Below are 27,948 nucleotides of genomic sequence, written 5' to 3' on the forward strand. Positions count from 1 at the left end.
ATGCCGTAAAGAAAGCGCTTTAGAACACGTTGCACTGTAGCCGGGTAATCCCGCTGGAGTCTGCCAGTCTCGCACCATTGGATAACGAACATGATTCTGACGCCCATCAGTCCACCACCAAGGTGACTCACCCAGCAAGGCCTCCAACAAGTCCACTGCTCTTACTCTGTCGTGTGAACGACTGAAAACCTCGAGTTTTATCACTTGAGATTCCCCCGAGTCACGATATGTATTCCAAATTTTGGCCCAAGGGAGGTCTGCCAGGAATCTTGCATCATTATGTACGCTGTCTTAAGTTCCTTCGTCAGCAAATCTATTGCCCACGCCTCCAATTGAGCTGACACATCCCACCGTGGCATATAGACGGAGAGCCTTGTGACCTTCGAATATACCTCTGGTACTGTTCGTAAACCCCATAGTGTGCTTTTTGTCGGGGGTTTAGGAGATGGCCTTGCCACAACTTCTTATACCGCTGATCTTGTGCGCGCGTTAGAGCTCTCTGGATGGTCACTCTTCACGTTGACACTCACGTCCTCCTATCAGTCTTGGGGTCTTGGGCATCTCGATCGAGATGCAGATGAGATTGCCCAATGCCTGCGGTACATTCGAGACTACAAGAGTAGCAAATTTGGTGACGGCAAAATTGTGCTCTTTGGGCACTCGACAGGTAGTCAAAATGTCCTACACTATTTGTACCGATCGAATCCGCACGATAGTGTGCCAACGTTCGATCCGGAGTTGCAGCATGTCAAGCGTCTGCCGCTCGATGGCGCGATCATGCAAGCACCAGTATCTGACAGGGAAGCAATCCTGTACGTGTTGAGAGAAGGCTGGATAGGGAAATCACCCAGTGAGGTGCAAGAGGTCTACAGGAAGTTGGTTGCCATGGCACGAGAAGCTGTGCACCGGAATGAGCCTTACGATACCCTCCTGCCCTTGTCGATGACCCCTCAAATTGGTTATCCAGCAAACACCCCAATCAGCTGCCGAAGATTTCTTAGTCTTGTCAGCCCAGATAGTCCTCAATCACCTCAGGAAGACGATTTGTTCAGTTCGGACCTGAGCGATGAGCAATTGGCCAAAACCTTTGGCAAGATTCGTGAGCAAGGCTTGTTGAAGCACAAGCTATTGGTTCTACCATCTGGATCTGATCAATCGGTTCCTGAGTGGGTCGACAAGGCAAAGCTATTATCTCGATGGAAGGCAGCGACGAATCATAATGACGAGTCTCAAATCTGGGACGAAGAACGAAGTGGCCCAATCCCGAATGCTTCCCACGCCTTGAGCAATGATGATCAAGCCGAGCCACGTCAATATCTTGTGGGAAAAGTCTTAGGATACCTGCACTCTGCCGAGGCGGTCGATGATTGAACTTCCCATCAATGTAACGGTATTATGCGTTCAATGTCTGCAAAGATGTAGCCTTAGTTCATGGATAGAGAAAACTTGATCACTTCATGATGCACTTGTTATATTCTAAAGTGGCGGAAAACTGATTTGAAGCGATGTGATATTAGAGTGTTCGGGGAGACTTCCCATATATAGCCTAAGTACTTTCCATTGCTGGTGGCGCGATGAGAGAACCTCGACCCAGGACGCGGATGATAAAGAAAACTGGCTTGCAATTACTTGCGTCTTAACGGAGCAATCTAGTAATTGACTTTTGTTCTCGCAGGTTCAATAACATCCTCAATAATTTCGATGCTGTATTGTGCCTCCTACATCACACCTCCACTGTCTGATGCATGACATTTATTCTGTAGCTCTCGGATTTCTTCAGCAATTCTTCGTGCGATCCTTGATCCAGACATCGGCCTGCCTCAATTAGGAAAATAACATCAGCTTTCCTAATCGTATGTAAGCGATGAGCGATCGCGATGACCGTCACGCCCTTCGAAGCTTTGTCGAGGCCATCTTGCAATAATTTCTCTGACTCTGCATCTAAAGCACTCGTAGATTCGTCCAGGATCAAAAGCTTAGGCTTCCTCACAAGGGCGCGAGCGATTGAGAGTCTCTGTTTCTGGCCGCCCGAGAATTGGCTGCCATTAGGTCCGCATAAAGTTTGATAGCCATCTGGAAGTGCTTGGATAGTATCGTGTATGTTGGCAAGTCGGCAAGCGTCTACTATCTCTTCCATAGATACGTCTTGACCTGGTATTGCACCGAGACTGATATTGAATTCGATCGTGCCCTCGAAGAGTACACTCTCTTGAGGTACTAGAGCGATCGAATCTCGAAAAGTTACGTCCCGATGTTTGGTAACATCGACACCATCAATAAGAACAGCACCTGACTGAGGAGTGTACAAGCGTTCCACCAAGGAAACAATTGTCGACTTGCCGGCACCACTAGGCCCGACGAGGGCGCAGAACTGACCTGGACGAATAGAGACATTCAAACCATCGAGAACCTGCATGTCTGGTCGAGCAGGATAGCAGAAGTGGATATCACGGAGCTCTACACTCGAGGGTAAATAGTCGGATGGTGTTCTTGGTTTTGTTTCGGCCATTGCTTCTATATCCTTCTCCTTCAGGGTTATCAGGTCACGAGGTTCTCCTTGCATTTTGTCGGAACCGAGTTCAATAAGCCCAAGGATCCTAGCCATTGCTCCTCGGGCACTGGAAAGCTCTGGAGCGAGCGCAAACATCTGACTCCAAAGTAGAGCCCCCACCAGAAGGGAGAACACTACAATCAGAAATTGTGTCTGCGTATAGTTTCCCGCTATGATTTGCTTAGCACCCCACCAATATGCCAAGGCATTCATAAGGTTGCCCAGGAAATAAGTTGTTGCCTGCCAGAGACTTGCTTGTAGGGTGACTTTCAATGTCTCCTTCCTGGGCCCGTCTAATGATCGTCGGTAGGTGTGCAAGATTTCTTCTTCCAAAGACAGTGATGCGAGGGTCTTGATCGAGGTGATAGCTTCTACACCAATGTCGACCGATTGACTATACGCATTCTCATGTCTCTCCTCGAATTTACCAAGAACCCTTAGTTCCATGAGACCAGCCCCAAGTAGAAGTGGCACCAATGATAAGCAGACTAAGGCGATCCTCCAGGCTATGATATGAGTCATGATAATGGCGGCGAGAAGATTGACAGTAATTGAGAATAATGTACCAATGACTGATCCACTCAATCCAGCTAACGCATTGCCATCTCGAGTGATGTAAGACAGAAGCAAGGGAGGTGTTCGGCCCTCGGACTGATGCCATTGAAGATCTTGCTCAAAGAGAGACCTAAAAGATAGAATTCTCACCGTGCAAACGATTTTCTCAGAGGCCCAACCGAATCCAGTCCAGCTGACCATATTTGCAAAAAATTCAATGATTGCAAGTATGAAAAACATCAGTCCGAAGAAATTGCCCTGCGAGCGAATGCTAGCTGGGGAATGGCATGGACTCATGCTTCCGACAGTGTTTCCGAAGATTACAGCTTCACCAGAGAAGGCCGCGCCGACTACGCTGGACCCAACAAGGGCAACAAGAATGATAGGTACATGTCTTCTAACCGCCGGCGCGTAGCCTTGCGCCAAAGCCCAGAGAGACTTGGACGGAGTGTTAGGCTCTTCTGGCTCTTCAGGAGAATCCGTGATAGAAGCTTCACTGGTTGACACCTCAACTTTGCCTGGAAAAGCAACGATCTTCTCATTCAGGCCGCCATCGAGATCATCAATAATATCCTCAGATTTGATTCTGTCTGTGGCGACTGTGGTCTCGTTGAGTGCGACATTTCGACCGATTGTTTGCAAGTTTACCAGCTCAGCATATGCACCGCCTTTGGCCATCAGATATGAATGTGAACCTTGCTCCAGGATTTGTCCTTTGCGCATAACGATGATGTTGTCCGCGTTCGTTATGGTTGACAGCCTATGAGCAATCGTGATCATGGTTCTACCATCGGTGATGTTCGCGATGGACTGCTGAATACGCTGCTCGCTTCTTGAGTCAAGAGAAGCCGTAGCCTCATCCAAGATTAAGACACTAGGATCCTTCACAAGAGCTCTAGCAAGTGCTACTCGTTGCTTTTGCCCGCCACTAATGAGTCGTCCACTTGAGCCTACGATTGTGCCGTAGCCATACTGTAATGTGCTGATAAAACCATCAGCATCCGCTAATACGGCAGCCCTGCGGACAAGTTCAACGATCTCGACAGACGTAGGGCCTTGTTCTGTTGCTGCAGACATCAAATCGAGGCCACTCCTGACTTGAGCTGCTAGATTTGCAAGATCAGGGCCCAGAAGTAAATCAGTCAGACGTGTGTGTCTTGGGTTGCTGGAATTAATGAGGCCATGCGCAATGTTCTCAAGGAGGGAGCGGTTTAAAAGGGATGGTTCTTGTTGGACCAGACTAAAAAAGCTTCTGAGGTAGCGAGTGTTTATGTCACGAAGATCCTGATTGTCGAACGAGATTTGCCCCTCAACGGGATCGTACAATCTTGTCACTAGGCCTGCAATAGTGGACTTCCCACTTCCCGAAAGGCCTACAATAGCGGTATGCCTCTTTGGGGGTATGGAGAAGCTGCAATGATCGAGAACCTTGACATCAGGCCTGGACGGATATGCGAAGGAGACATCCTTGAATTCAAATCCTGCTCCAGTGTATGGCAAACGGAGACCAGACTCCGATGTGCCATCAATGGTTGGTTCGCGATCCATGTCGGAACGAAGCTTCTCGAAAGATGCCACAGCTGCTACGAATAGGTGGAGGAAGGGAGCAACCTGGCTCAGAAGCAAAGTCGCTGATAATGTGTTAGATATTCCCGATCAACCCATCGATGTGTGACTAACCTTCGATTAAGATGAATATAACTGTAAACACTGCACCTACAGTAGCTCCGGTAGAACCTTGACTGAGTGAATTTGCTATGCGCTTACTGCCTTGCCAGAACGCCAGGCCATTCGCAGCATAAGCAACAAAATACAGAACTCCAGACTGAATCCCGACTGCCATGGCTTTCTTGATCCCCTCACGCTCGGAGGCGCGCAATGCGCTTGAGAACTTCTCTTCCAGCCGAGCGTTAGCACCAAATGCCTGCACGACGACAACATTTGATAGAGCCTCTGAAGCGATCGAGGCCGCAGTAGCGGCGTGATCTGACATAAGCCCCGAGTATTTCTCGATGTAATGGCTGCCCACAAAGGACATCAAGAAGTATGCAGGGACCAGCGAGACTAGCATCGCAGCAAGCCTGTAGTCTTTGATAAAGGCTACTATATAAGCTGTGACGAAGAATGAAAAGCTAGACAGACATATCCCGACCTTTTCAGACGTCCCTGAGCGTATTGTCTGAATGTCGGTGTTTAGGCGAGAGGCAACCTCACCAGGAGGTAGAGAGTCGAAGAACAAGGGCTCTTGTCGGACTAGATTCTGAAGATAACGTTCTCGCAGTCTTTGTGCCAGTCGTGCTCCAGTCATGGTCCAGCATAGTAGATGGACATAGATCAGGACGAATTGTGCAATAGCCAAGTAAACAATGATCAAGATCTTGCTGTTGATGTCGCTCTGGTACGTTCCAGAGTTTGTGGTGTCTGGTGTATTACATGACGCTGTATTGAAATCGTCAAGTAGTTGACCAAAGATGATACCGATTAATGGGAAGGGTACGCCGGCTGCTATCGAAGATAGCATACCGAGCAGAAGCACACATACGTCAATATTTGTAGGATTGCCAGCCAGAAGTAGACGGGGATAACCCCCAAGCCTTTGGACGAGCTTCATACTAAGAATGCTGTGCTAGCAGATGCTAGGAGTTCTCTTGACGCTGCAACAACCTATGTTTGGCTCACAAGTTGGAGGGAGTATATCTAGACATCAAGATCAGATTATCGAAAGATCAGATTAGTAAAAGGCATCAAACCTAACATCCAAGCGAACGCGTCGCCTCGAAGACATCCCACTGCTCGGACACATAGTGCATTTTCGAACTCAATGCATTGCACGAATTCCTATCGGCTATACACACCAGAGAATCAGTGCGTCACGCAGGACATCTTCAGTGGGTCTGCTACCTCGACTTATTGGGATCGTGTAGGCCATGACGATGGTATGCGTTACCTCGTAAAACCCTTTGAAGCTTCGGGCAGATGCGCGAACAGCTTGATTTAGAGTTCGACCGACATCGGCAGGATTGCAGGTTTGTGGATACAAGCTGTATTTTTTTCACGGCGTCAATTCATGAGAACACTTTGGCAAAATTTTATTGATTTTCGGTGTGACATTTCAGGCTCGTTACGGCCGAAGGTTGGCAGGATAATGCCACAGGCAAATTATAGGGTCTTTCTTACATGTGGCGCCCGCTAGGGCTTGCACAAGACGCCACTAGTGCAGCGAGGCCCTTCGCAACGCCCACTAGAGCATCCGATGCTCCACTTCTCGTTGTCATAATCTGATGATCTGATAGAGCGGTATCCAGAAGCGAGAATCTTGCAATCCACCTCTGAAAGTCGTCCGGAAGGATTCTGCGATATTTGCAGCCTCGCCGAATCGATTGATTTTGTGTTTACCGGACGATCAGAAGTGGTCCACTCGAAGCTCAGCGGCCACCTCGCTAACGCAATTTCTCCAGCTTTTGTATCTCAGACACTCTTGGTTTGAGCTCCCACTCAAAGTTCGGAAGAAGGCGAGCCGGCAAGCCCCGTAAGGATCCACAATTTGATTCATGCGAGAGGGTTTGCAAGTCATGCTAGAGATCCCGTGAAGCATAATATAGGGCAGGCTCTCTTTCTGATCTACCACAGTTATCTTCACCTCTTCCAACCTTTCTTCATCTCGTATACGACCTACGCAGAAATGAAGTCCCTTTCTGCGTGGCATCAGAGGCTCGCTCAGCCAGGGCCAGCTTCGGTTACAGAAAATGGTTCACATCTGGCCGGAGATCATGACATTATATCTGCCGACAGGCTCACAAAGCTCGACACGAAACTGCCTGAGGAAGTCGTTGACCAGGCTGCGGCGCTTGACCTACCGAATGAACATGCGCAGGCTGGTGTTAAGCAAGCCGAAGCCATCACCTTGTCGTGGACAAAATGGTCGCTGGGATCTGCGTATATCTTGTGAGTCAAAGCATGATCAAGCCAGCCGGAAAGCATGCATTGACAATGTAAAGGATGTTCTTGTTGTACTTCATCAACGCTTTCCAGTCTTCGATCACCTCGAACTTGTCAGCATATGTGACAAGTGGCTTCGAGTCTCACTCTTTGATTCCTGTCATTAATGTCGTCTCAAGTATTATGGGGGCGGTAACTTATATGCCACTGGCCAAGATCCTGAATCTCTGCGACAGATCTATCGGGTTTGTCGTGATGATCACATTCGCGACTATCGGTCTAATTCTGTCTGCTACTTGCAATGATATCGGGACCTACTGTGCGGCGCAGGTAAATACCCCGGTGCGATCATAAAGTTGTTCGTGTACTCACCTTTCGTAAAGGTCTTCTACAGCATTGGCTTCACAGGTATGACCTTCAGTATTGATGTCATCACCGCTGACACCTCGACCTTGCGTGATCGAGGCCTGGCTTACGCATTCACTTCCTCTCCATATATCATCACCGCATTCGCTGGAGCGTCTGCTTCTGAGCACTTCTACGAATTCAATTGGCGTTGGGCATACGGCTGTTTCGCCATCATTCTTCCCGTCATTGCCGCGATTTTCTTTGGAGTCCTTCGGTTCAACCGTCATAAAGCAAAGAAGAACGGAATTTGGCCGGCCAGAGTCCGCAGCCACAGAACCCTCATGCAAAGCATCATCTTCTATACCATGGAATTCGATCGTAAGTGTCTTTGAAACTAGGCGACGATGGAATGACTGACTTCTCATAGTGCTGGGTGTATTTCTACTCGCGGCTGGTCTAGCTCTTTTCCTCTTACCCTTCACCCTCGCCGGAGATTCGGCAGATGATTGGGCATCCGCTCATATCATCGTCATGCTTGTCCTCGGAATCGCTTGTTTGCTCAGCTTCGGGTTAGCAGAACGTTACATCGCGCCTGTGCCGTTCCTCCCTTGGGAAATTCTGGCCTCAAGGACAGTCCTCGGCGCTTGTCTTCTTGATGCTACGTATCAGATTGCATATTATTGCTGGAATGATTTCTTCACTTCATACCTCCAAGTTGTCTTCGGCCAGAGCATCGCCACCGCTGGATACATCAACAATATTTTCGATGTCGTTTCGGGAGTCTGGCTTTTTGCTGTTGGCTTTGCCATCAAGAAGACAGCACGTTTCCGATGGTTACTCCTCGGAGCTGTGCCTCTCTATCTTCTTGGATCTGGACTCATGATCTACTTCCGTAAACCCCACTTCTCCGTCGGCTATACGATCATGTGTCAGATCTTCATTGCATTTGCTGGTGGTACTATGATTATCTGTCAACAAGTCGCTGTCATGTCAGCAGCTGACCACAACAATGTCGCTTCGTCTCTTGCCTTCCTTGGAGTTTTTGGCAACAGCGGTGGTGCAGTAGGAAGCAGTATCTCTGGTGCTATATGGACGCATACTTTCGGACCAGCATTGCAGCGTTACCTTCCAGACGAGCTAAAGCCCGACTGGGAGAGCATATACGATGACATCACGGTTCAATTGAGCTACGAAAAGGGTACTGCGGCTAGAGATGCTATCATCCAGGCATACGCCTACGCGCAAACCAAGATGCTGATCGCCGGAACCGCAATCATGGCACTTTCCCTCGGATTCATGTTCTTAATTAGGGATGTCAAGCTTACAAAGGATATGCAAACCAAGGGTGTGCTCTTCTAAAGGAGACCTATGGTGTTGTATAATTGGTATCGTGCTAGTACGAATGACGTTTGAATTACCAATATTACTTCGCTTAGGAGCCACTTAATCAGGGCAGTATGAGTATGCGAGTCATTCGCACAAGCTTACAAGCGACGAAGCTCTTTCAGGAGCATTGCTGGAGCTTGAAAGGGTCTGCAACAAGATGGCGTTGATATTGCATGCCTATAATTTGATATTGACACCGAACATAATTCCATAAGCACTCCAAAAAAGTGATGAATGTCAGGGACGAACATCCACCTCACTAGGATGGAGTCTGAGAACGAGTCATCGAAGTTCTTCGCTGCAACTTGTCGACCATGGATCAGGACCATCGTAAAGTTGTCATCATTTGCGTGCAACGCTGCTTGTCATAGGGAACTGCAAATGCCGCGCAAGCAAACCACCTACGACTTAAGAGGTACATAGCATACAAAGCTCCATGTTGCCATCTAACACGAACCCTGTTCGGGGATGTCACTTGACTTGTCTACGAGTTCTGTACGTACTCGAGTGTCACGTAGATGTGCATGGTGCCGATACCGGATCGGCATTCGATCGAACGACTCGTGGGCTCCCAAGGCACAGTATTTTGAAGTACTTTAGGTGTGCATCTCGACTACCTTACCGATCGTTTTGAACAATGTCCTGAAAGCTCTCAAGAACCGAACGTGGCGCAACGCTAGATGAAGCTATGCCAACGTGCACTAGTAAAGCCTAAGACGACTTAGCTCAGCAAACGAGCTTTTGCTAAGGAACGCGAGGGCAGGTCACAGACCCTGTCAAGACTCGCGTATCGTTGCATCTGATTAGATTTTCACCTCTTAGAGTGGAGACCGTGGGCCCCGGCACAGACTGCTGCTAAGGGCCCATGGCACGCTTGCACAGACGCAATATGCTTGTGAACGAAGCATCAAATTAGATTCCTCAACAAAGGCCGTCAATGCCCCCAAGTAACCAGTGCAAGTGGAGTGCGAAATCTCGACAATTTCTATAGCTTCGAGCGGACCCATCTCGGTGTACGCTTCTCCACAAACGCTTCGATGCCCTCGGCGAAATTAGGGCCCTCGACCAGAAGACCATACCACTGATCAATCAAAGTTGAAACCGCTTCTTCCACGTTGCCTGTCTCCCAGCTCATCCGGACCCCTCGACGACCGACGATCAAAGCGTCTGGACTGTTTTTGCAGAGTTCTAGTGCCATATGGAGTGCGGCGCTGGCGATGTCTACGCCAGGCCCCACTACTCGATTCACGAGTCCCCATGCATGCAGGGTTTCGGCGCTTATGCTTCTCCCTGTCAACACCAGGTCCATAGTACGTTGAAGTCCAAGTGTCCGAGTGAGCCGCGGTAGACAACCTGCGACGGGCACGATGCCACGCTTGACTTCGGGCAAGGCGAAGGTTGCCGTCGAAGAAGCAATGATCAGGTCGCAGTTAGTCACCATCTCGAAGCCGCCACCCATAGTGGTGCCATTGATGGCAGCAATGATCGGCTTCTTTCCACTTCTGCGAGGTAAACCAGCAAGACCTGGTGCAGCCATATTGTTTACTATGCCGGCTTTGTTCATTCTATCCCATTCTACCGACGCCCACGAGAGTTAGTCCATCGCTAGCAACCAGACACGTCCGTGGGGGGATGGTATCTACCATGTAAGTCGGCCCCAGTACAGAAAGCTTTACCGACACCTGTGATTATGCCAACCCATAGGCGGTCGTCCTGATCAAACAGTGTCCACACCTTCTTGATCTCCTCGCTTGTTGCTTGATCGATGCAATTCATTCTCGCGGGTCTGTTCAACGTGACTTGTAATACCCGTTCATGCGGAAACGTAACGTAAAAATGTTGGAAGTCCTGCCGACTCGTGCTCGAAAACCTTTGAGCGGCCATTATTATTTTGTTAGGCGAAGCAAACAACGGACAAGCGTCGATCACTGGAACTGTGATAGACCGCACCCCAGCTGCCTACCTTGGATTTATATCGTTCAGATCATGTGGTGTCACAGGTATTCCTTCCGGCATACTTGGCGCACTTAGCGCCCAAGTTTGGTCCACTAAAGCACGTCCGAACTTTTGCCAAAGCAACAACGACCTTGCATTGCGGGCGGCTCGAACCTCGTATAAAATATTGTCTGATCATATGTTATGTGGGACTTTTGTAAGCTAAGTTGATCGTCTGAACACAAATGAGGTACCCAGGTGTACACTACCTTCGTGGGAGATTATCTGATCCAACGATAAGCGGGAATTTCTGCAAGCCAAAGAATCCACTTCGGCATACGCCAAAGTGCTTTCGGTATGATATCCTGCCTGCACCCCCTTGCCATGAGGCACTAGCGCGTTGCTCATTGGATCCTTTTGTACCTGGCTCAACCAAGCTTTGCTTGAGAAGGCTCTAATTTATAACACCTGCCAACAACACGATATATCGTGCCTTGCGGTTTTGGTTACATCAACGTCGATCTCTACAAAAATGCCATTCACATACGGCAAATACCCGTTGGTGAAATTACCGCATCCATTTCTGACCGCATACCGAGTCCGCGCGGTTCCAGCAACAACTCCTACTCGGCTCACCCTGACGTTGGATCACCAGCCTACAAATGGACATGCATTTCCACAAGCATTGAGTAGTGATTCTCTTTCTTGGCTTGACCTGTCTACCAGACCAAGAGATGATTGTCCTCCGACTACTGACAATAGTCCCTGGGCTAGAGCTTGTCGCAGCCCACAGACTACAGTTGAATGGACAAGTGAAGGCCCTCCTTCGTTGGGTCAGGTTTGGAACGTGGTACATGCTATATTCTTAGCCCATCCTGAGTGCGAGTACTTCAGGCTCGCTCTTTCAGGTGCTGGGGACGACATAATCACAATGGAACTACATGCTACAGGGTTGGGCATCGAATGTCCGAAGCCTTGGCATCGTGCAGATGAGCAATATACCTCTTGTGGAGAGATACTCATTCTCCGGAGCTCCTTCTGGCAGGGGGCTGCGTCTCCTACAGGTGCCCGTCCGATCTGGGCAACGGAGCAAGGCACTGACGGTTCTATGAGAAAGCCACTCACGGAATACCCAATCATGCCTGAGAATTATGAAGTCACAATGCGGTTCCCCGAGGAGGCTGTCTATACCCGTCATCCGATACGGCGACCGAAGCCACATCCTACCTCGATAGTTTACAGTCGGTACGTGCCAGAGATAGACGAGCATTTCTCTCTGGAGGTAGTAGACTGGCAGAAGGACGAACACCTGGAGCTTTTCAACAAGTGGCAGAATGACCCTCGTGTTGCGAAGGGGTGGAATGAAACTGGGACCATCGAACAACATCGCCAGTATCTTCGGAGATTACATCTTGACCCCCATGTTCTTTGCCTGTTTGGGCGCTTTGATTCCACACGCTTCGCTTATTTCGAGCTTTACTGGGCAAAGGCAAGTCGTACGAGATCGACGCTGGTAATACCTTACTGACTATTGCTTATAGGAAGATCATTACGGTGCCCATTATGATGCTGGACATTATGACCGAGGCCGTCATTCTTTGGTCGGTGACGCTTCATTCCGTGGCTCTCAGCGGGTCAACGCTTGGTATTCCAGTTGCATCCACTACTGCTTCTTAGACGATCCACGTACGGCCAATGTAGTGGGAGAGCCACGCGCTACCGGTTCCACAATTCTGTCCTATGAAAACTCGCAAGGTCTAACCATTGGCAAATATGTTGATCTCGGTCATAAGAGGTCGGTTCACTCTGTATGTAGTCGGGAGAAATGGTTTCAGCTTTGCCCATTGTTCTGGGATAGACGCGAGCGACCTTTGGAATCCGCGGATCGTGCAGCATGGAATGCTAAGCTCTGACGCCTTTCTTGTACGATGTAGACATCTTATCGAGAATAATGACATTACGTGCAACAACTAGAAAAGAATATGTCTCCACATCTGTCTTTACCCCTGATTGTGTAAAATATTCCAAGATTCCAGCATGCAATGGTTTCTATCTCAAGCACCACCAAAGACTAGGAGGCTATGTATTTTTACTCTACCAAAATTATTTCGATGCAACAGTTCCCGACCACGATGGGCAGGGGATTCGGCCACGACCATGACGTGGATGTCGCCGGCGTCAACTACAGCTTTACAGCTGCAACACCGCACAAAGCGTGTTACCAGTGGCAAGTACATCGTCTACCACAATCACTGATGCGCCTTTAGAGACCACACCCTGGCTCATTTCAATCTTGACCTTGTTCGTAGCGCTCACTCCCAGAGACGAGATATGCGACGACGGTTGCGTAACAGAGATAGTTGGCGGGGGCAGTTTTCCTGCTTCACGGATTAGAGCCATTGGTACATCGATCCGCATTGCCAGTGCCGATGCAAATACAATCCATCTGTTTATTCTGATATCCTAGTACCCTCAGAGGTTACGATCTCCTATCATGAGTAATTGGTCTAGATATATAGAAGAGCCTGAGCGTATATTAAGCGATCACTGAGGCTATGATAGACGCAGTACATACAACCCTGGTTTCCTATGCTCCCATTCTGACTCAGTACTGCAAGCGGACTATGGTTCCCGGATAGCTCATCTGGACCACAACGACGTGCTAAGTCTCTTAAAACACCGAGATGTTATGCCTTACATGCATGTGCTACTTTAATACATGCTCCTTTACTTTATAGAGGCTCCTATCAATCCACCTCCCAAGAGCAGTCGGTTCAGGCTTCTTAGTCTCTGGAAGTCTCGTGCTTGCCTGACTATCTGACGCAGGCTGTCCGAGCCCCGAGATAGCCAGATCTCGGTCCTTAGATACACGAACAGCCAGGACTAAAGGTTTCACGAGCAAGACCTTGTCCTGTCCTTCAATCCTTGCCAACCCCGGATACAGCTCATATTCTGCCTTACCAACCTCCGCAGTTTTGAGGAGTTTCCAGGAAGAAATGTCTCTATACTCAGCGGTATCCAGAGATTGTGCGGTATCTGCAATTGAATCGACAGGTGCGTTCTGTATCTGATATTGGAAGGTAGATAGGCTCATTGACTGATGGAGCTTGACTGCTGCGGCAATTACTCTCTCCGAAAATTCAGTGATAAAGCTGGCCTCTGTATTGAGCGCAGGGAGCCAATGCGATAAGATCCGCTGCAGTTGATTTGACAGCCTCCTCTCCTCATTCTTCTGCCTCTTCCTGAATTTCTGGGAATTTATGAGGAAGATGATTGTGCGAAGCCTCCACTGATCAACCAAGGCCTTATCTAAATTGTCACGAATAAGTTTGGTTCCCTGTCTTCAACCAAAAAAAAGATCTTATACTTGCTGTCGGGTAGATTGTGATTCATTGATTCCGTCACTTCTTCGATCACATGACTTTGCGGACCTGTGAAGCCCAGGGGATATGGGAAAACAAATATTTTGTTCAGTAGGAATGTGATGATAACCTGGGATGTTGTGTAATAACCACAAGTCCCTAATCGCTTGACATGATTCAACCAGTCGGAAAACTCACTCTGACTAGCAAAGTGTTCCTGGAGTCCTAATTGTGCAATTCTGCAATCTTTCGAAGATCTCTGACCTGGCTGGCTTAGGAGATCCACGTCTCCATCGTGCAGGGCGCGCCAGACCCAATCATCGATTTCGTTGAGAATCCAGTGATAATCCGTCCTGAGCGCTGTTTCAGACACCTGCTGGTCCTTATGGAGTAATGCAAAAAGCTGTGCTTTGCAGTCTTCGATGTCATTCAGCAAACTCTGGTTCACGCTGCTCAATTCCTCAATGTCTTGCTGCAAAGCATGGACGTCGTCTTCTGTACGCCCAGCCGTATCCCCTTGAGTGATTGAAGATCGGGATGGTGAATCAACCATCTGGGGCTGAAAATAATCCATCATAGAGCGTCAGGTATGCGAGAGGGTTGGAGGCAATACATGCTCTCGATCGAAATTTGATTCAGAGAGGTACAGGAGCAGAAGCATATGGAAGGACCTAGGGAATCGCTAGCTGAGAGATCACATTTGCAGAGCGCAAGCAACGCGGCCGCACTAATGTATGCTGCATGGATGGAGTGGCGGAACACTTCCGTTCGATCACGCCACCGAGAGGGGTAACGTGGGAGTTGGGTGATATCGATTTGTGTATGCAAGACACGTACGTGGTGTCCAATGCATGTCTAATTTGATAAGCTAGAGTTCCAGAATGTGGAGATATGTGACCCAGCCTCGCTGCCTGACCTGCCCAAAATGGTCGCTCCTACGTCCAGCGATTCACCAGGTCTCAGCCTGTTTCGTGTTTGTCTTATAAGCGAGAACATAAATGTACTGGACAAGATCTACTGTCCAGCTCCAAAGAGCTTTTTATACTCAAGGCTGCTAGAGAACTTTTAAAATGCCGCGCACATCGGTATCAAGGACAAACAAGGTCGATCCAGGAAAGCTCCTAGTGGCTGTTGACTTTGGTAGCCTCTAATTGTTCAAATAACTTGCAAACTACTGATTGTTGCACCAGGAACAACATTTACAGGTGTTGCATGGCTGTATACTGGACAGGTAACAGGCAAGGCAATCATGCTTCATGGCGTTTGAACTGACTTATGGCCATCGTCACCAGCCACGGAGCACCTATCTAATGCAGCAATGGCCACACCACGCAGGGAACGATGAAAAAGTTCCAACGTGTGTCATCGCCTATGTCAAAGGCATTTCAACGATATGCTTACGACTGTATAGGGTTATTCGATATCATGAGGACGGGTCTCATCGCTGGGGTTTCCAGATAGACACTTCGGACTTGAGACACGAATGGTTCAAGCTTGGACTATGTCCCGAGGCGAACCAGACCTCTAAGCTTTCTCGACAGTACCCCAGCAGAACAGCTCTCATCCGCTCTGAGGGCGAGGCTAATGAGAAGATTGTTATCGACTACCTGAACTGCCTCTCCAAGCACATCGACTTTGTCTTAACCAACAGCTTGCCTGACCATCTATTGAGGAATACTAATAGAGATTTTGTCCTTACAGTTCCTGCTATGTGGTCTGATAAGGCGAAGGAGAGGATGCGGCATTGCGCCGAAGCGGCTGGGTTAGGGTCTGGTAACAAGCTCATGTTTGTTGCAGAGCCCGAGGCTGCAGGGATGTATGCCATCAAGGAATTACCACCTGACACTCTCAAGGTCGGAGAGACCGTCGTCCTCTGTGATGCTGGCGGAGGGTAGGTTCCTCTGTGACTGGTAAGTGGACCAGCTTGTGCTAATATCTGAGATCATATAGTACAGTAGACCTCATCTCTTACAGCATAGAATCTCTCACACCAGTTCCCATCGTGAGCGAAACTACTCCTGGCTCCGGCCAACTCTGCGGTAGCATCTATCTAGACCGTATATTCGCTCAGTATCTCGAAAAAAGGTTTCGAGGTTATCCGGCATGGACGGAGGATCACCAAACTGAAGCATTAGCCAAATTTGAAACAGACCTGAAAAGAAATTATACAGGTATCGGACAGAGGCGGCCTTATATACTACCCAGGGTAGCTATAGGTCTTCCAGACAGCCACGATCTTGGGATCCGGAGAGGCTCGCTCGAAATATCTTCCCGCGACTTGAGGGATATCTTCGCACCTGTCATATCGATGATCGTTGAGCTGGTTCGGAACCAAATCTCAGCAACACGATCTACAGTACGTATGGTCTTGCTTGCAGGAGGATTCGGTCGTAACGAGTATCTCCGCAAGGAAGTATCACGCGCGATAAACAGCGGAATTTCAGTCAAGATTGTGCCAAATGGGTCAGTAAGGAGTTCATATATTATGGTCATTCTCGATGAAACCTTAATGGAGAGGAGAGAGGATAATGATGAGGGTACCCCCTGCTGACAAGATACAGGAATACGGCAATCGTCAGAGGAGCCCTGATAGCGGCTCTATCTGAGAAGCGTCCTCTGATCCCAACCATCCGAGTAGAGTCGAGAAAGGCTCGAAGACACTATGGGACTAGTACTTTCACCCCATTCCAGAGAGGATCCCACGATGTGACCAAAAAGTGCGCATTTATTCATGAAACTCAGTCGTTGGCAAGCATACTGATACCTCGAAACAGGGAATTGGACCCGTTCACAGGTAGAGATCGTGTTCTAGTCATGCGTTGGTTTCTCAACAAAGTAAGTCTTGCTTAGAGCCCCCTTCTCACATGATCTGGGTTTCTCACTGTAGAAGGGTGCCACGTTGAAAGAATCCGACTTCACCAATGTTCGTAGATTTCCGTTCTATATCGATCAACGTCAGTATCTCCTCACACCGGAGATACCCATAACGATATATGCTTGCGAGGACATCAACAACAAAGGACCACCTTTATACAGAGATAGTAGTAAGCAGCATTTATGCCATCATGAAATTGCATATATGCTAACAACTTCCAGCTGTATTCGAGCTTGCTAAACTCAAAGCAGATCTGAGTAACATTCCTAAGGCGGATCTTAATCTGGAGCAGGGTAAAGATGGCACTATGTATTACAAGATCGATTTCGAGATCGAGATGGACTGCCAACCAACTTCCGTCACATTTACTATGCTCTACAACGGCAAGCGATATGGGACGCACCAAGAGTTGATATAGGCTGTATTTGAAATTTACATATAGTCGTTTACCTTCATAGGTTATTATGCTATATGTTACAAATATACTGTCTCGGCCGGGCCTTCCTTCGTAGCACGGCACTATCCCATACTTCTACGTCGTTAGAAAACGTTATCAGCAACCAGATTATCATAACTCTCTCACTTTGAGTGACACCTCGTATCTATTTATCGTTGTCTGTTCCTTGTGATCGCGTATTGAGGTTTGGTGCTAGCGAACGAGTATTAATGTAAGGTCTCGGCGTTCGCGTGTTTATATCCGGTCCAGCTGACTGAGCACTGCTGTGCCTTGCGAGCACTGAGCGAGGTTCTCCAAGGTGCGACGAATCTCTGACATTCACATTCGGAGGCGGAGGCCGCAGAACATTTACGTTAGGAGGGCGAGGCTGTATGGTATTGATATTTGGTCCTATTGGAGAGTTCCCTCGAGAGGATGAGATTGTGGAGTCCGGAGGGCCATGAGAAGGCACTTTTCCATAGATCATCCCCAACAAGAACCCTATCAGGATCAAGCAAAGTAGGCTAACTACTACAACGGCGATTGTGGTGTTTTGCCTCGTCATGTCAGGCAGTTTGAGATCAGACTCTTAGCTTCCAGAGACTTAACACAAAAAGAGATGATGCCAGTCCTTTTTGACTTTCACTGGGGCATTGCGATTAAAAACCACAAAGCATTGGCCGAATTGGTAGAGGGTGACATTTGCAGTGTGCGAGAAATGTTAGGACTGATTATCAACAGGAGCCTCACAATACTTGCCTTATCTGCACTGATGGATCCCCCACCAGGACGCAGTAGTTGCTTCTCTGATATGATGGACCTGGTCAAGGTATATTGGTACAACACGATGTGGACTACCATGTAGTATTGACACTGCCGCTCGTAAATAAATATGGGGCTCAACCTGCTGCAGGCAATAAATGTTGCTTGATCTTAGCCTAGATAGGCAGCTGAAAGAGGACCGTGCATATTAATTAATGCAGCGCGTTGTCGAAAGTCAATCATCCCCGCTTGATCAAGATTTCGATATCGCAGTAAGCATACCTGTTGTCAGGCAATAGTGCCACGATAGGGGTAATGTAGTACATTGCTGTTTCTTTCGAGGTGATCGAAGTATAAGAACCGCTGGAGACTGGCTCGCAGCCACTACGCACAATCAGTTGCTGTCGACGTAGATAAAGGGATCGAAGCAGATGGCTGAACCTGACTCGCATATGGGAGCCTTGCTGGCGCGTAGACTGGGCTGAGATCAATCTTCGAGATATAGCACCAATAGAACTGATCCGCGCCTAGCTATTCCCCATTTCTTAGTAGGTTGCTGGGCCTAGCGCTCCCGTAGTATGCAGATTTCCCTGCAACATATGCTGAGCCTTGCTATGCGAGTGCATCGTCAAGCAGTGACCTCGGGTTATCCGCATAATTCACCACAGTACAAAGTGTTTGATTACTCGTGCTGTTGCACATGAACGGCTATCACCATCTTATCAAATCACACACGTCATATATGTGCATGGAGAGGTCCGAACGCGGATTAAGGCAACGGCCTTGCCTTATGCAAGACCGACCGCCTCATTGATAATAGCGCGATTGCCGAATGTCCTGTCACAGTATAGGTTGTACGTTCTTGCATCCAGCCGTGACTCAGCTCATCCATATCTTACACGCATAATACACCGGAGACTGTAGATCCTAGCTACTATAACTTATGATGGTTCATACACGTGACTATCATGATCGAGGAGCATCGTTGAGGTCCGCTTTGTGAACAGGATGAACAGTAATTTGTACAGTGAGATACCCCACATACGTCCGTTCGGGCCTGTCTTCAGTGTTGAACTGTTGTCTGCACTAGACTGTGACAGAATTGTGAATACGTCTTTTGTTTTGGAGGACAATATGACTGTATAGACCTCTATTGAGAATTCTGAAACTATCTACGAACACCTGTCTCCTTGCTCAACACTTCTAGAAAGCTACATGCATTTCCGAGCTACGTGTGCTTCCGTTCCAAACTGCGCCACCCGTGATCTCCTGGCGTTTCTGCTTTTTAGACAAACCGAGAAGAAGTGAGATTCTCAGAGCTGCATTCATCAACGCGAAGTAGCCCCGATACCCTAGATGGCGACTACAAGTTGACCACAAAGCTAGACCTATAGGAGAACTCGGTACGGTTCAGTGACCTTATCAACCACTATAAAAGCAGTTCCAACGGCTAAGAGACAAACGAGGAGCTTCAGAAGCTTAGTGACCAAAGTCGGATTGCGCGGGTGTCTAGGGAAGAGCCCAACCTACCTCAGATTCTGTAAGACTATATGTGTAAGCAACCGTGTTGATGTTGGAGTTCTAGCAGCTTTTGCGGGGCTGTGCTGTCGAGGTGACTCCTGCGCTGTCTGGTTGAAAGATATGGCTTTATTATGGGCATCATTAGGAATTCGCTCCTGTAATACTGACTATAAAGATCTAGGGTGACCCTATGCTTAAGATCAATTTTTTCGGACTCGAACAGTCCCTCAATTTCCGCTTACATAAGGTCCGCTTCTTCATAATGGACATAACGAGGAGTGATAGTCTGAAGCACTTCTAATTCCTGGGTAAAGATATATCAAGGTTCCAATAGTGAATCTTTCTAAGTTTACATGTCAGCCTGATATCTTCCGAGTCATAGGGGTGCACTCGCCGCCGCTCTTAGATCAGGTTCAATCTGGACTACTGGATTCCGGAGATTTCTCCGCAAGAATCCGCGGCCTTTGTATCTACAGGGATCTTGTGGAAAATACAGTAACGTCCGATGAAATTGATAGAAAAGCCTTTCCGCTACTGACATCCTTCATACTATGCTTGTACTGTGGGACTATTTCAGTACGGCCATCACAATGGGTAGCGTTTTTGTGAATGGCCGCGTTTGCAAGCGAGTAGTATGTCATGGGTTCCGCTACTGATACATGTCGTATGGTGTTTTGAGTAGAGTCCTACTCGTACAGTCCAACTCTTAAGTCACTACCCAGTATTCTACCCAGTATTCTACCCAGTATTGATTGATTGATTGATTGATTAGTCTATCAAGCTATTCACAGTCTTATCGTCCGTATGAGCTGTCTAATGTCGTTCCCTCGTTTTCTTGTCGCCCCTTGTTCCTTAATCGCCACCCTCCTGTTGCTATGAAGGGATAGCTGCTATCCTGGTTGTCTGTTAAAGAAACCGGACCGTCGCTTTTACCATTTTCAAATTCGGTCTCCACCACTTAAGCAGGCTATTTACTAGCTAATCTGTGTGCATTTCTCTTTTCTTACTGTATTCTCCTAGTAGAAAAGATAAGTCACCTTATCTGTTCCCTGCTATCTGCTTAAGTTCTGCTTATATGCTTGTTTAGCGCTAGCACCGGAGAAGCACGTAAGCCACTATCTCGTCTTTATGCTCGTATTCGCATTTACTACTTTCCTCGACTCCGATCTTTGCTAAATAAAATCGGAGATAAGTATAGTTCGTTCTTGCTTATACGAGAATACCCGCTTACTTAGAGTTCAGCGCTCTGTAAAGCTTAAGCGTGTGCTTGCCTAGGAGAGCTGCATCCAGCCTTTATATGTATTAACCCTATCTGTTTGTTCTTAATGTCTAAACTTCTAAATGCCTTTATTCTGTAAGGTCTTTAATAAGGAGTGTTTAAACTACCCCGCTCTCCTTAATTCGGACGTTAGAGTTCCTAGATAGTTTCGTGCCTGTCTCTGTAGTAGTTTAAGTAGCCTGGTAAGCACATTTGTTTCCTGCATTTCCTGTATGTGCTAGTACTTAGACAAAGGTCACGTTAAGTCTACTCTGTTCGGCGTCTTAAAGCGTTTAGAGAGTGCCTTAAAGTGCTTCTCTGCCTCGCTTAGTACCGTTGCCCTTCATTATAGCTTAAAGTGCCTCTTAGCTGTTTATAACAATTATATGCTTATAGTTCGGACTATGCAAGGTAAGAATATAATCTAACGCTATCTTTATCGCTTGTAGCTCCGCAGATAGAACCGAGCATGTCTTAGCTTATCCGATAGTCGCCTTGTTTACAACTTATAGTGTGGACGAACCGACCTTTCTTACTACTGCACACCCGCTTACCTTATTCCGCACAGAAGCGTCGGTATACACAACTACAGGCCCGTAGTTCTGTGCTGTACGTAGCTGTCTCCTTACTTCATCTATATCTGCAACGCATTAAGTGGACTGGTCTTGCTATAAAGGTGCTATTTACGGCTGTAGTAGTATTTGTGTTAAGCAGTTCTTTAAAGTATATCTCGCCTTATGCTGCCGCTAAGTCCCGTGTAGTAGGGACTACTACGTTTCTCCTTTAAATTTGATGTAACGGATACTTGACTACGCTGGATTGTCCTCCTCTGCTATGAAGATAGTCTGCAGGTGTTTAGCTACCTTCCTTGCTAGTCTGTCTGTCACTGGTTTAAGGGAGGCTTCTGCCTCGAGGACTGCTGCTAACACTCGTTTAAAGGACCTTATTACAAGTTGGGCCCCTAGCTTCTGAACTCGCTATAGTTTATTAATGTGTCGTTCTGTTCCCTACTTGCCTCTGCTAAACTAAGAAGACGCTGCGTAGTCCGTAGTAGGTATAATTACTGAGCGATACAGCTGCCGCATCTAGTTTAGGCGTATACTCTTTAGTCTCGCTAGCGCTAGACACTTAACTGTGGCTGCTGTCGCTACTTTCTTAATATAGCCGTCCATTTGGAGCTTTCTGTTTAAGGTGACCTTAAGGATCTTTATTTAGTCTTGGTCATGGATCTCTGTCCCGTTGAAGATTAGCGGATGTCTAGCTAGCCTTCTCTTATCCTGTCGGGTAAAGTGGACAAAACCCATCTTGTCTGCTTTGAATGTTGCTCCACTCTCTGCTGCCCACAATTCCGCTTTTAGGATAATGGTACTTTAAATTACGCGGGTGTTGTCCTCTACCCAGTATTCTCAATTGGGATCAGGCTGATCCTATTTAGACCTCCATACAAATCCATACTAAGAAATCAGGGTCTCCGAGCTGATTCCATTTACAAATGGGGGCTGATCCTAATTACATGTAGTAATCAGAAAATTATGAAAAAAGTGGCAGTTTGAAGCGCAGAAAAATCCATGAGTACCAATGTAAAAAGAATATAAGATAATACAATAGTTGTGTTATTAAAAATGTTGAAAGGTTCATGATTTTGAGAGATGAAGTTCGCCCCAGATTCGGTGGCCAGTGCGTCCATCAGCCAGCATTGCGCCCATTTGAAGTATATTAATCAAATCGCGAAATCAACACGACCGACGCGTTGTAACTAGCGGAGCCAGTGATTATATTATCATCAAGCAAAATATCCAAACAGACAACCTAGACAACCCGTTCGAAGGATCCGTAAAAAATGACCGAGTTCAGTCAATTGTTCAATCATTTTCGTGATTATCAAGTCATTATATGCAGAACATGCCCACATGCAGTTTATCCAGACCAGGTTGAAACACATTTAGCAAAGAACCACCTAGACATACCAATACAGACACGTAAAGATATTCAAACCAACATACATCGGATGGAAAATTTAGCCCGCATCGATAAGGATGTCATTTATCCAGATTCCAAAAGCCTAGGGATAGAAGGATTACCTATATACTAGGACGGTTTGGGTTGCATTTCGGAGAGCAACGAGGGTTAGCAATGCCCATACGTTTGCCGTAATATTCGAAGCATTAAGGATCATTGTAGATTGAATCACAGGTGGGTTAACACCCAGAAGCGCGGGAGACGCAGTACAGCATCGAGAGAACAACAGTCGAATAATCGATTATAGATAGAAAATCAGAGTTGTCAACGATTTTTTGTTTAGGGCGAATGGCAGAGATATTTCAAGATCACGCAGAAAGGGCAGACATCAGAAGGTAGAGAATCGATTGTTGAACAAGGAGAGCAATTATTAGATAGACGAATTGCACAGATTAAGGAAGATAAAAAAAGAAGAGAGGTCGAAGAGCCCACGAACCGATTTGTTATTAATTTATAGTTGGAACATACAGGGTGGCAAAGTCATTTGGCCGGTTTTAAGAAAGAACAATTGAAAAGATGGATTCAACTAGCCATAGGTGAACAGGGGAATAGTGAAGAGCATGATTTCGAAGAAGGAGAGGGGGAGGTTGGATTAGCAGATGCATGTCGAGCCACTAGGAGGTTAATCCAAAAAGCTATAGAAATATGCAATCCTAAAAATGTCGACAGATCAGCATTGCATTATGTTAACAGGAAGGAGACCGGGGCCAAGTCATATAAAGAGCCGTTCGATGGACGATATAAGGTCAACACCATTCGAAAATACAGCGACAGTTAGGTGAAGTTGTTAAGGTATATTTAGCGGACCCATCGAAAGGAGGAGAGACCGTTATATATTTTGACAGCGAGTCAAGCTAAAAGCATAAGGTTGTTAATCGATTTATGTTCGGAGTATGAAGAAGAAGAAGAAGAAGAAGAGGAGGAAATAAGAAACAATGATATTCAGACAGCCGGACAGACCCCCAATTCGAGAGAAATAGGAGGTATTTCAACAAGAGCGAGACAGAGGAGGCGTGTAAAAATCAAGGAAAGAAGAGAGGCTATTAAGAACGCATGTTTGGATTTTTAGATCACCATTTTCGACTATGAGATTAAAGACACGGAGTTTGAATGTGGAATCATCAGCGGATTGGCCATATTGGGTTCAGATTTAATAAGCACCGAATAGGCTTAAGCGGTCCATTTCACGCTGAAATTATCCGCCATTGTCACCGTTTTACGAGCGTTGATCATTTATCGAGCATTTTCAAAGCGAAGGAGAGAGGTAGACCGATTGCAAAAGAACGGGACCCACAATGAGATGGAAGCAAGAAGGAAAGCAAGATCGATTTTCGACAGAGTGCAAATCATAGTCCACAAATTGATGATATTAACGGATTTCGGTGGTAAGCCCGGCCCGATCGACCGCATTTTTCATATAAGAACGTACGGTTAGAGGATCCGTTACACCACCCACGTAGAAGGCAAAGTGTTATGGCAAGATGACAAGATATTGATCGACAAGTTATGTTTCAGCATGGATGATGTCCGTTCGATGATTCAAGGATTGTTGAACGATGTCCAGACGAGTTTATACCGAGATTTGATGTTGTTGGATTTGGACAGCATAGGCAAGGTCAAGGAAGGCACGACCCAATTACCAGCATTGGATTTGAATCAGATTTACGACAACCCAGCAGAGATGTCGAATGGATGGAATTTTTTACAAGACACCCGCAACAAGTTCAGCGTGGAGGGCAAGAGATGGTTATGGAGACGTGTGTTAGGTGAGGACAGATTGCGAGATAATTTCATTCAACAAGGATTAGGAGAGGCCAACAGTGCCACGGATATTATTTGGAACAGTAAAGGGGTCAAGGATTACATAAGTAAGGTCAGGAAGTTCAAGGAGCAGTTATTTGTTTTAGTACATATGACAGGGGGTGGACCAGCAAGAGGACCAGAGATAGTAAGTATCCAGCATGAGAACGGAGTTGACGATCGAGGATATAGAGGTGTTTTCATTGAGGGTGGATTGGTTTCATTTGTGACGTCGTATCACAAAGGGTATAGAAAAAACAAGAAGGCCAAGATTATTCATAGATATGTGCCACAAGAGGTTTCGGAGATTGTGGTATATTATTTATGGTTAGTTGAGCCATTAATTCGATATATCCAAATTTTAGCAGAGGATCGAACGGATTTCAAGGCGTTTATTTGGGAGCCAGCACCAGAAGAAGATTGGAAAATAGGGGAAGACAATAACGAGAAAGAGGAAGAGGAAGACGAATTGGAAGAGGTAGATAATGAGGAAGGGCAAGGGCAAGGGCAAGGGCAAGGGCAATGGCAAGGGCAAGGGCAAGAGCAAGAGCAGGAAGCAACAAGAAACCGAGATGAGTGGAGTAATGAAGAAGGAGATGATCAAGAAGGCGATAATAATCAAGACGATAGTCGAAATAATAATCGAGGAAGACCAGTACTATTAGAGCCAAGCAATCCAGATGGATTTTGGGACAATAACAGGGTTCGAAAAGTTATGCAAGCAGAGAGTTTATATCGGATGAACAACAAATTATCAGCAAGCATTTAGCGGAATGCATATCCGGCCATACATCGCGAGTTGACCAGGAAAAGGGACGTAGTGGAGACATTAGATTTGATTTACGAGGATAAGGAAGCCGAGGAGGATAGGAGCACAGAAACAAGCATAAGGGTAAGAGCCAACCAGTCCGGCTACAGTTTCGCAATGGAGGAGGGCATATATGGAAGATCGATAACAGAGTCACCGTTCCACACCATGGCAGAGAGACAGAAATTTCGAAGTGTCAGTGTAGATTGGCATCGGATATTACGTTTCCCATCAGCATGGAGAGATGATATAATGTAGCCAGAGACGAAAAGACAGATGCAAGCAGAGCAAGAGCAGGAAGAATTCGAAAGATGGAGGATATTGAGAAAGACGGATTTGACGAGGAAGTTGAAGCAGATGATGGGACCAAATGCGGAGTTCAGAGGGTTGCAAGAGAGGGCGTTGCAAGCCATTATGCAGAGGCATATGCGAGTTTTGATCATGATGCGAACAGGTGGAGGGAAGGGTTTGTTTTTTACGTTACCAGCCATGTGTTCGAGGGATGGGGTTACGATTGTCATTGTGCCATTGATATCGTTAAGAGAAGATTTAAAGAGGCGTTGTGATGAAGCAGGGATCAGTTGTGCAGAATGGGATACTAAAAGGCCACCAAGATGGGCGAATGTTGTTTTGACAACACTAGAGGCAGCGGTCGGTGCAGCATTCGGCAGATTTATTGATGAAAAGAGGGCGATGAGGCAATTGGATAGGATTGTGATCGATGAGTGTCATGTAGTGTTAGATTCGACAGCAGGTTAGCGGTTAGAGATTTTGAAATTAGTCGAGATGATAGAAAAACAGACGCAGGTGGTTTATTTAACAGCAACGTTACCCCCGAAGGATGAACCACGATTTTTCGATATTATGGGATTAAAAGAGGAAGAGGTGACGGTATTCAGAGACACAACGACGAGGAAAAACATCGAGTATAGAGTTATCGAGTATGATTAAGAGCAAGAGGAGGAAGAGGTGAAGAGATTAGTCGAGCATAAGAAGCGTGAACACCCATTACCAGGGCAGATCATCGTATATTGTAAGAAGATCAAACAAGCAGTGAGATTGGCAGAGGTGTTAAGTTGCCGGGTGTATCATCGGAAGGTGGGCACAGAGGATAATAAGAGGGAGATTTTGGCGCAATTGACAGGAGGCAAGGAGCAAGTTTTCATAGCAACGAATGCGTTAGGATTAGGTATCGACGCACCAACGGTCAGAACGGTGATTCATGTCGGTGTACGCGAGAGAATGCGTGATTACGCACAAGAGAGTGGCAGAGCAGGTAGAGATGGGAAAAAGAGCGAGGCAATAATCATGCGAGAGATTCAAACAGGAAGAGACGGAGGTAGAAGGAAAGAGACAGGTTAAAGGATGGAGAAATCAATGAAGGAGTTTTTAAAAAGGAGATAATTGTAGAAGAATCATATTAAATAAAGAGATGGATAGTAGGACGGGTAGGTTGGGATGTGAGATTGATGAGGAGAGGTGTGATATTTGTCAAGGTAAGCTAAGAGGGACAAGAAGAGTGAGAAGTGTTGTACAAAATAGGCAGCAAGAGGAAGAGGAGGAAGAGGAGGAAGAGGAGGAAGAGGAGGAAGAGGAGGAAGAGGAGGAAGAGGAGGAAGAGGAGGAAGAGGATGCTAAAGAAGCAGAGATAATAAGCCTATATAAGAGGAGAAGGGTGGGATTTGTAGATTCGGGATTAGGTATATTAAGTAGTAGTATAATTAATAGAGGGGTTTCATGGACACAGGATGAAAGTGATAAAGAAGAAGAGGAGGAAGAGGAGGAAAGGGAAGGGGAAGTGGAAGAAGTGGATGAGGAGAAATCAACAAGAGAAGAAGGATGGTATCCATTATTACCACTAATTTTGATAGAAAGAGAATCACAACCACAACATGGATTAGGAATCAATATTGTTAAAGGATTGGAAGAGGAGGAAAGAGGAAGACATGTGGCATTAGTTTCAATTGGAGAAGAGGCAAGAAGAAATCAAGAGACAGCGTAAGATCGAGGACGGTTTAAGAGGACGGTTAGAATTGGACAGATTAAGGCAGCAATTCGACGATTGGGAAGGGTGTTGTAAGATATGTAAAGCCAAAGGTAGAGAAAAGGATGAGGCAGGGCATGATTGGCAGAATTGTCAAGTCAGCACAGAGGATGTGAATTTGATGAGACAGGCGATTAAAGAGATGGAATCGGTATCGTTTGAGAGATTTTCATGTTGTGGATTTTGTTGGGCACCGCAGAGCATTTGTCACAGATGGATTGAAGACAGCAAAAGGATTGGGTTACATAGAATACGAGCAGGGGGTGTTTGTCAATACCCGACGACGTTGAGAGATGCAGTGATAGCGATTTTAACATTCAAAGCAGGGGAACATGACGAGTGGATACAA

At 46.8% G+C, this 27,948-nt stretch overlaps 6 protein-coding genes across 8 annotated transcripts; 4 read left to right on the forward strand and 2 right to left on the reverse strand.

Moving 5' to 3' along the window:
- Positions 1-227: 227 nt before the first annotated feature.
- Positions 228-1,371, forward strand: AAFC00_005655 (uncharacterized protein; the record flags this gene model as incomplete). The annotated part of the gene is made up of 2 exons (XM_069345468.1): positions 228-281; positions 364-1,371. The coding sequence occupies 2 exons, from the start codon at positions 228-230 to the stop codon at positions 1,369-1,371; spliced, it is 1,062 nt and encodes a 353-aa protein (XP_069203302.1).
- Positions 1,372-1,723: 352 nt separating this feature from the next.
- Positions 1,724-5,717, reverse strand: AAFC00_005656 (uncharacterized protein; the record flags this gene model as incomplete). The annotated part of the gene is made up of 2 exons (XM_069345469.1): positions 1,724-4,737; positions 4,787-5,717. 2 exons carry the CDS (start codon positions 5,715-5,717, stop codon positions 1,724-1,726), a joined length of 3,945 nt encoding a protein of 1,314 aa, XP_069203303.1.
- Positions 5,718-6,788: 1,071 nt separating this feature from the next.
- Positions 6,789-8,752, forward strand: AAFC00_005657 (uncharacterized protein; the record flags this gene model as incomplete). The annotated part of the gene is made up of 4 exons (XM_069345471.1): positions 6,789-7,051; positions 7,105-7,375; positions 7,429-7,771; positions 7,821-8,752. The coding sequence occupies 4 exons, from the start codon at positions 6,789-6,791 to the stop codon at positions 8,750-8,752; spliced, it is 1,809 nt and encodes a 602-aa protein (XP_069203304.1).
- A 1,012-nt stretch (positions 8,753-9,764) lies between these two features.
- AAFC00_005658 (uncharacterized protein) lies at positions 9,765-10,663 on the reverse strand (the record flags this gene model as incomplete). 2 transcript variants are annotated; one of them, XM_069348257.1, is made up of 2 exons in its annotated part: positions 9,765-10,354; positions 10,423-10,663. In XM_069348257.1, the coding sequence occupies 2 exons, from the start codon at positions 10,661-10,663 to the stop codon at positions 9,765-9,767; spliced, it is 831 nt and encodes a 276-aa protein (XP_069203306.1). The 2 variants fall into 2 exon arrangements, with proteins under 2 accessions (XP_069203306.1, XP_069203305.1); XM_069345472.1 differs by having other exon boundaries at positions 10,423-10,555.
- Positions 10,664-11,246: 583 nt separating this feature from the next.
- On the forward strand, positions 11,247-12,627 carry AAFC00_005659 (uncharacterized protein; the record flags this gene model as incomplete). Its single annotated transcript, XM_069348258.1, has 2 exons — positions 11,247-12,203; positions 12,256-12,627. The coding sequence occupies 2 exons, from the start codon at positions 11,247-11,249 to the stop codon at positions 12,625-12,627; spliced, it is 1,329 nt and encodes a 442-aa protein (XP_069203307.1).
- Positions 12,628-15,146: 2,519 nt separating this feature from the next.
- Positions 15,147-17,369, forward strand: AAFC00_005660 (uncharacterized protein; the record flags this gene model as incomplete). 2 transcript variants are annotated; one of them, XM_069345473.1, is made up of 9 exons in its annotated part: positions 15,147-15,216; positions 15,267-15,307; positions 15,369-15,433; positions 15,488-15,967; positions 16,027-16,539; positions 16,638-16,793; positions 16,851-16,911; positions 16,967-17,120; positions 17,173-17,369. In XM_069345473.1, 9 exons carry the CDS (start codon positions 15,147-15,149, stop codon positions 17,367-17,369), a joined length of 1,737 nt encoding a protein of 578 aa, XP_069203309.1. The 2 variants fall into 2 exon arrangements, with proteins under 2 accessions (XP_069203309.1, XP_069203308.1); XM_069348259.1 differs by having other exon boundaries at positions 15,369-15,967.
- Positions 17,370-27,948: the final 10,579 nt, after the last annotated feature.

This window comes from Neodothiora populina (assembly GCF_041146345.1).
Source record: "Neodothiora populina strain CPC 39397 chromosome Unknown canker_contig_5, whole genome shotgun sequence".
Classification (NCBI taxonomy): Eukaryota; Fungi; Ascomycota; class Dothideomycetes; order Dothideales; family Dothioraceae; genus Neodothiora; species Neodothiora populina.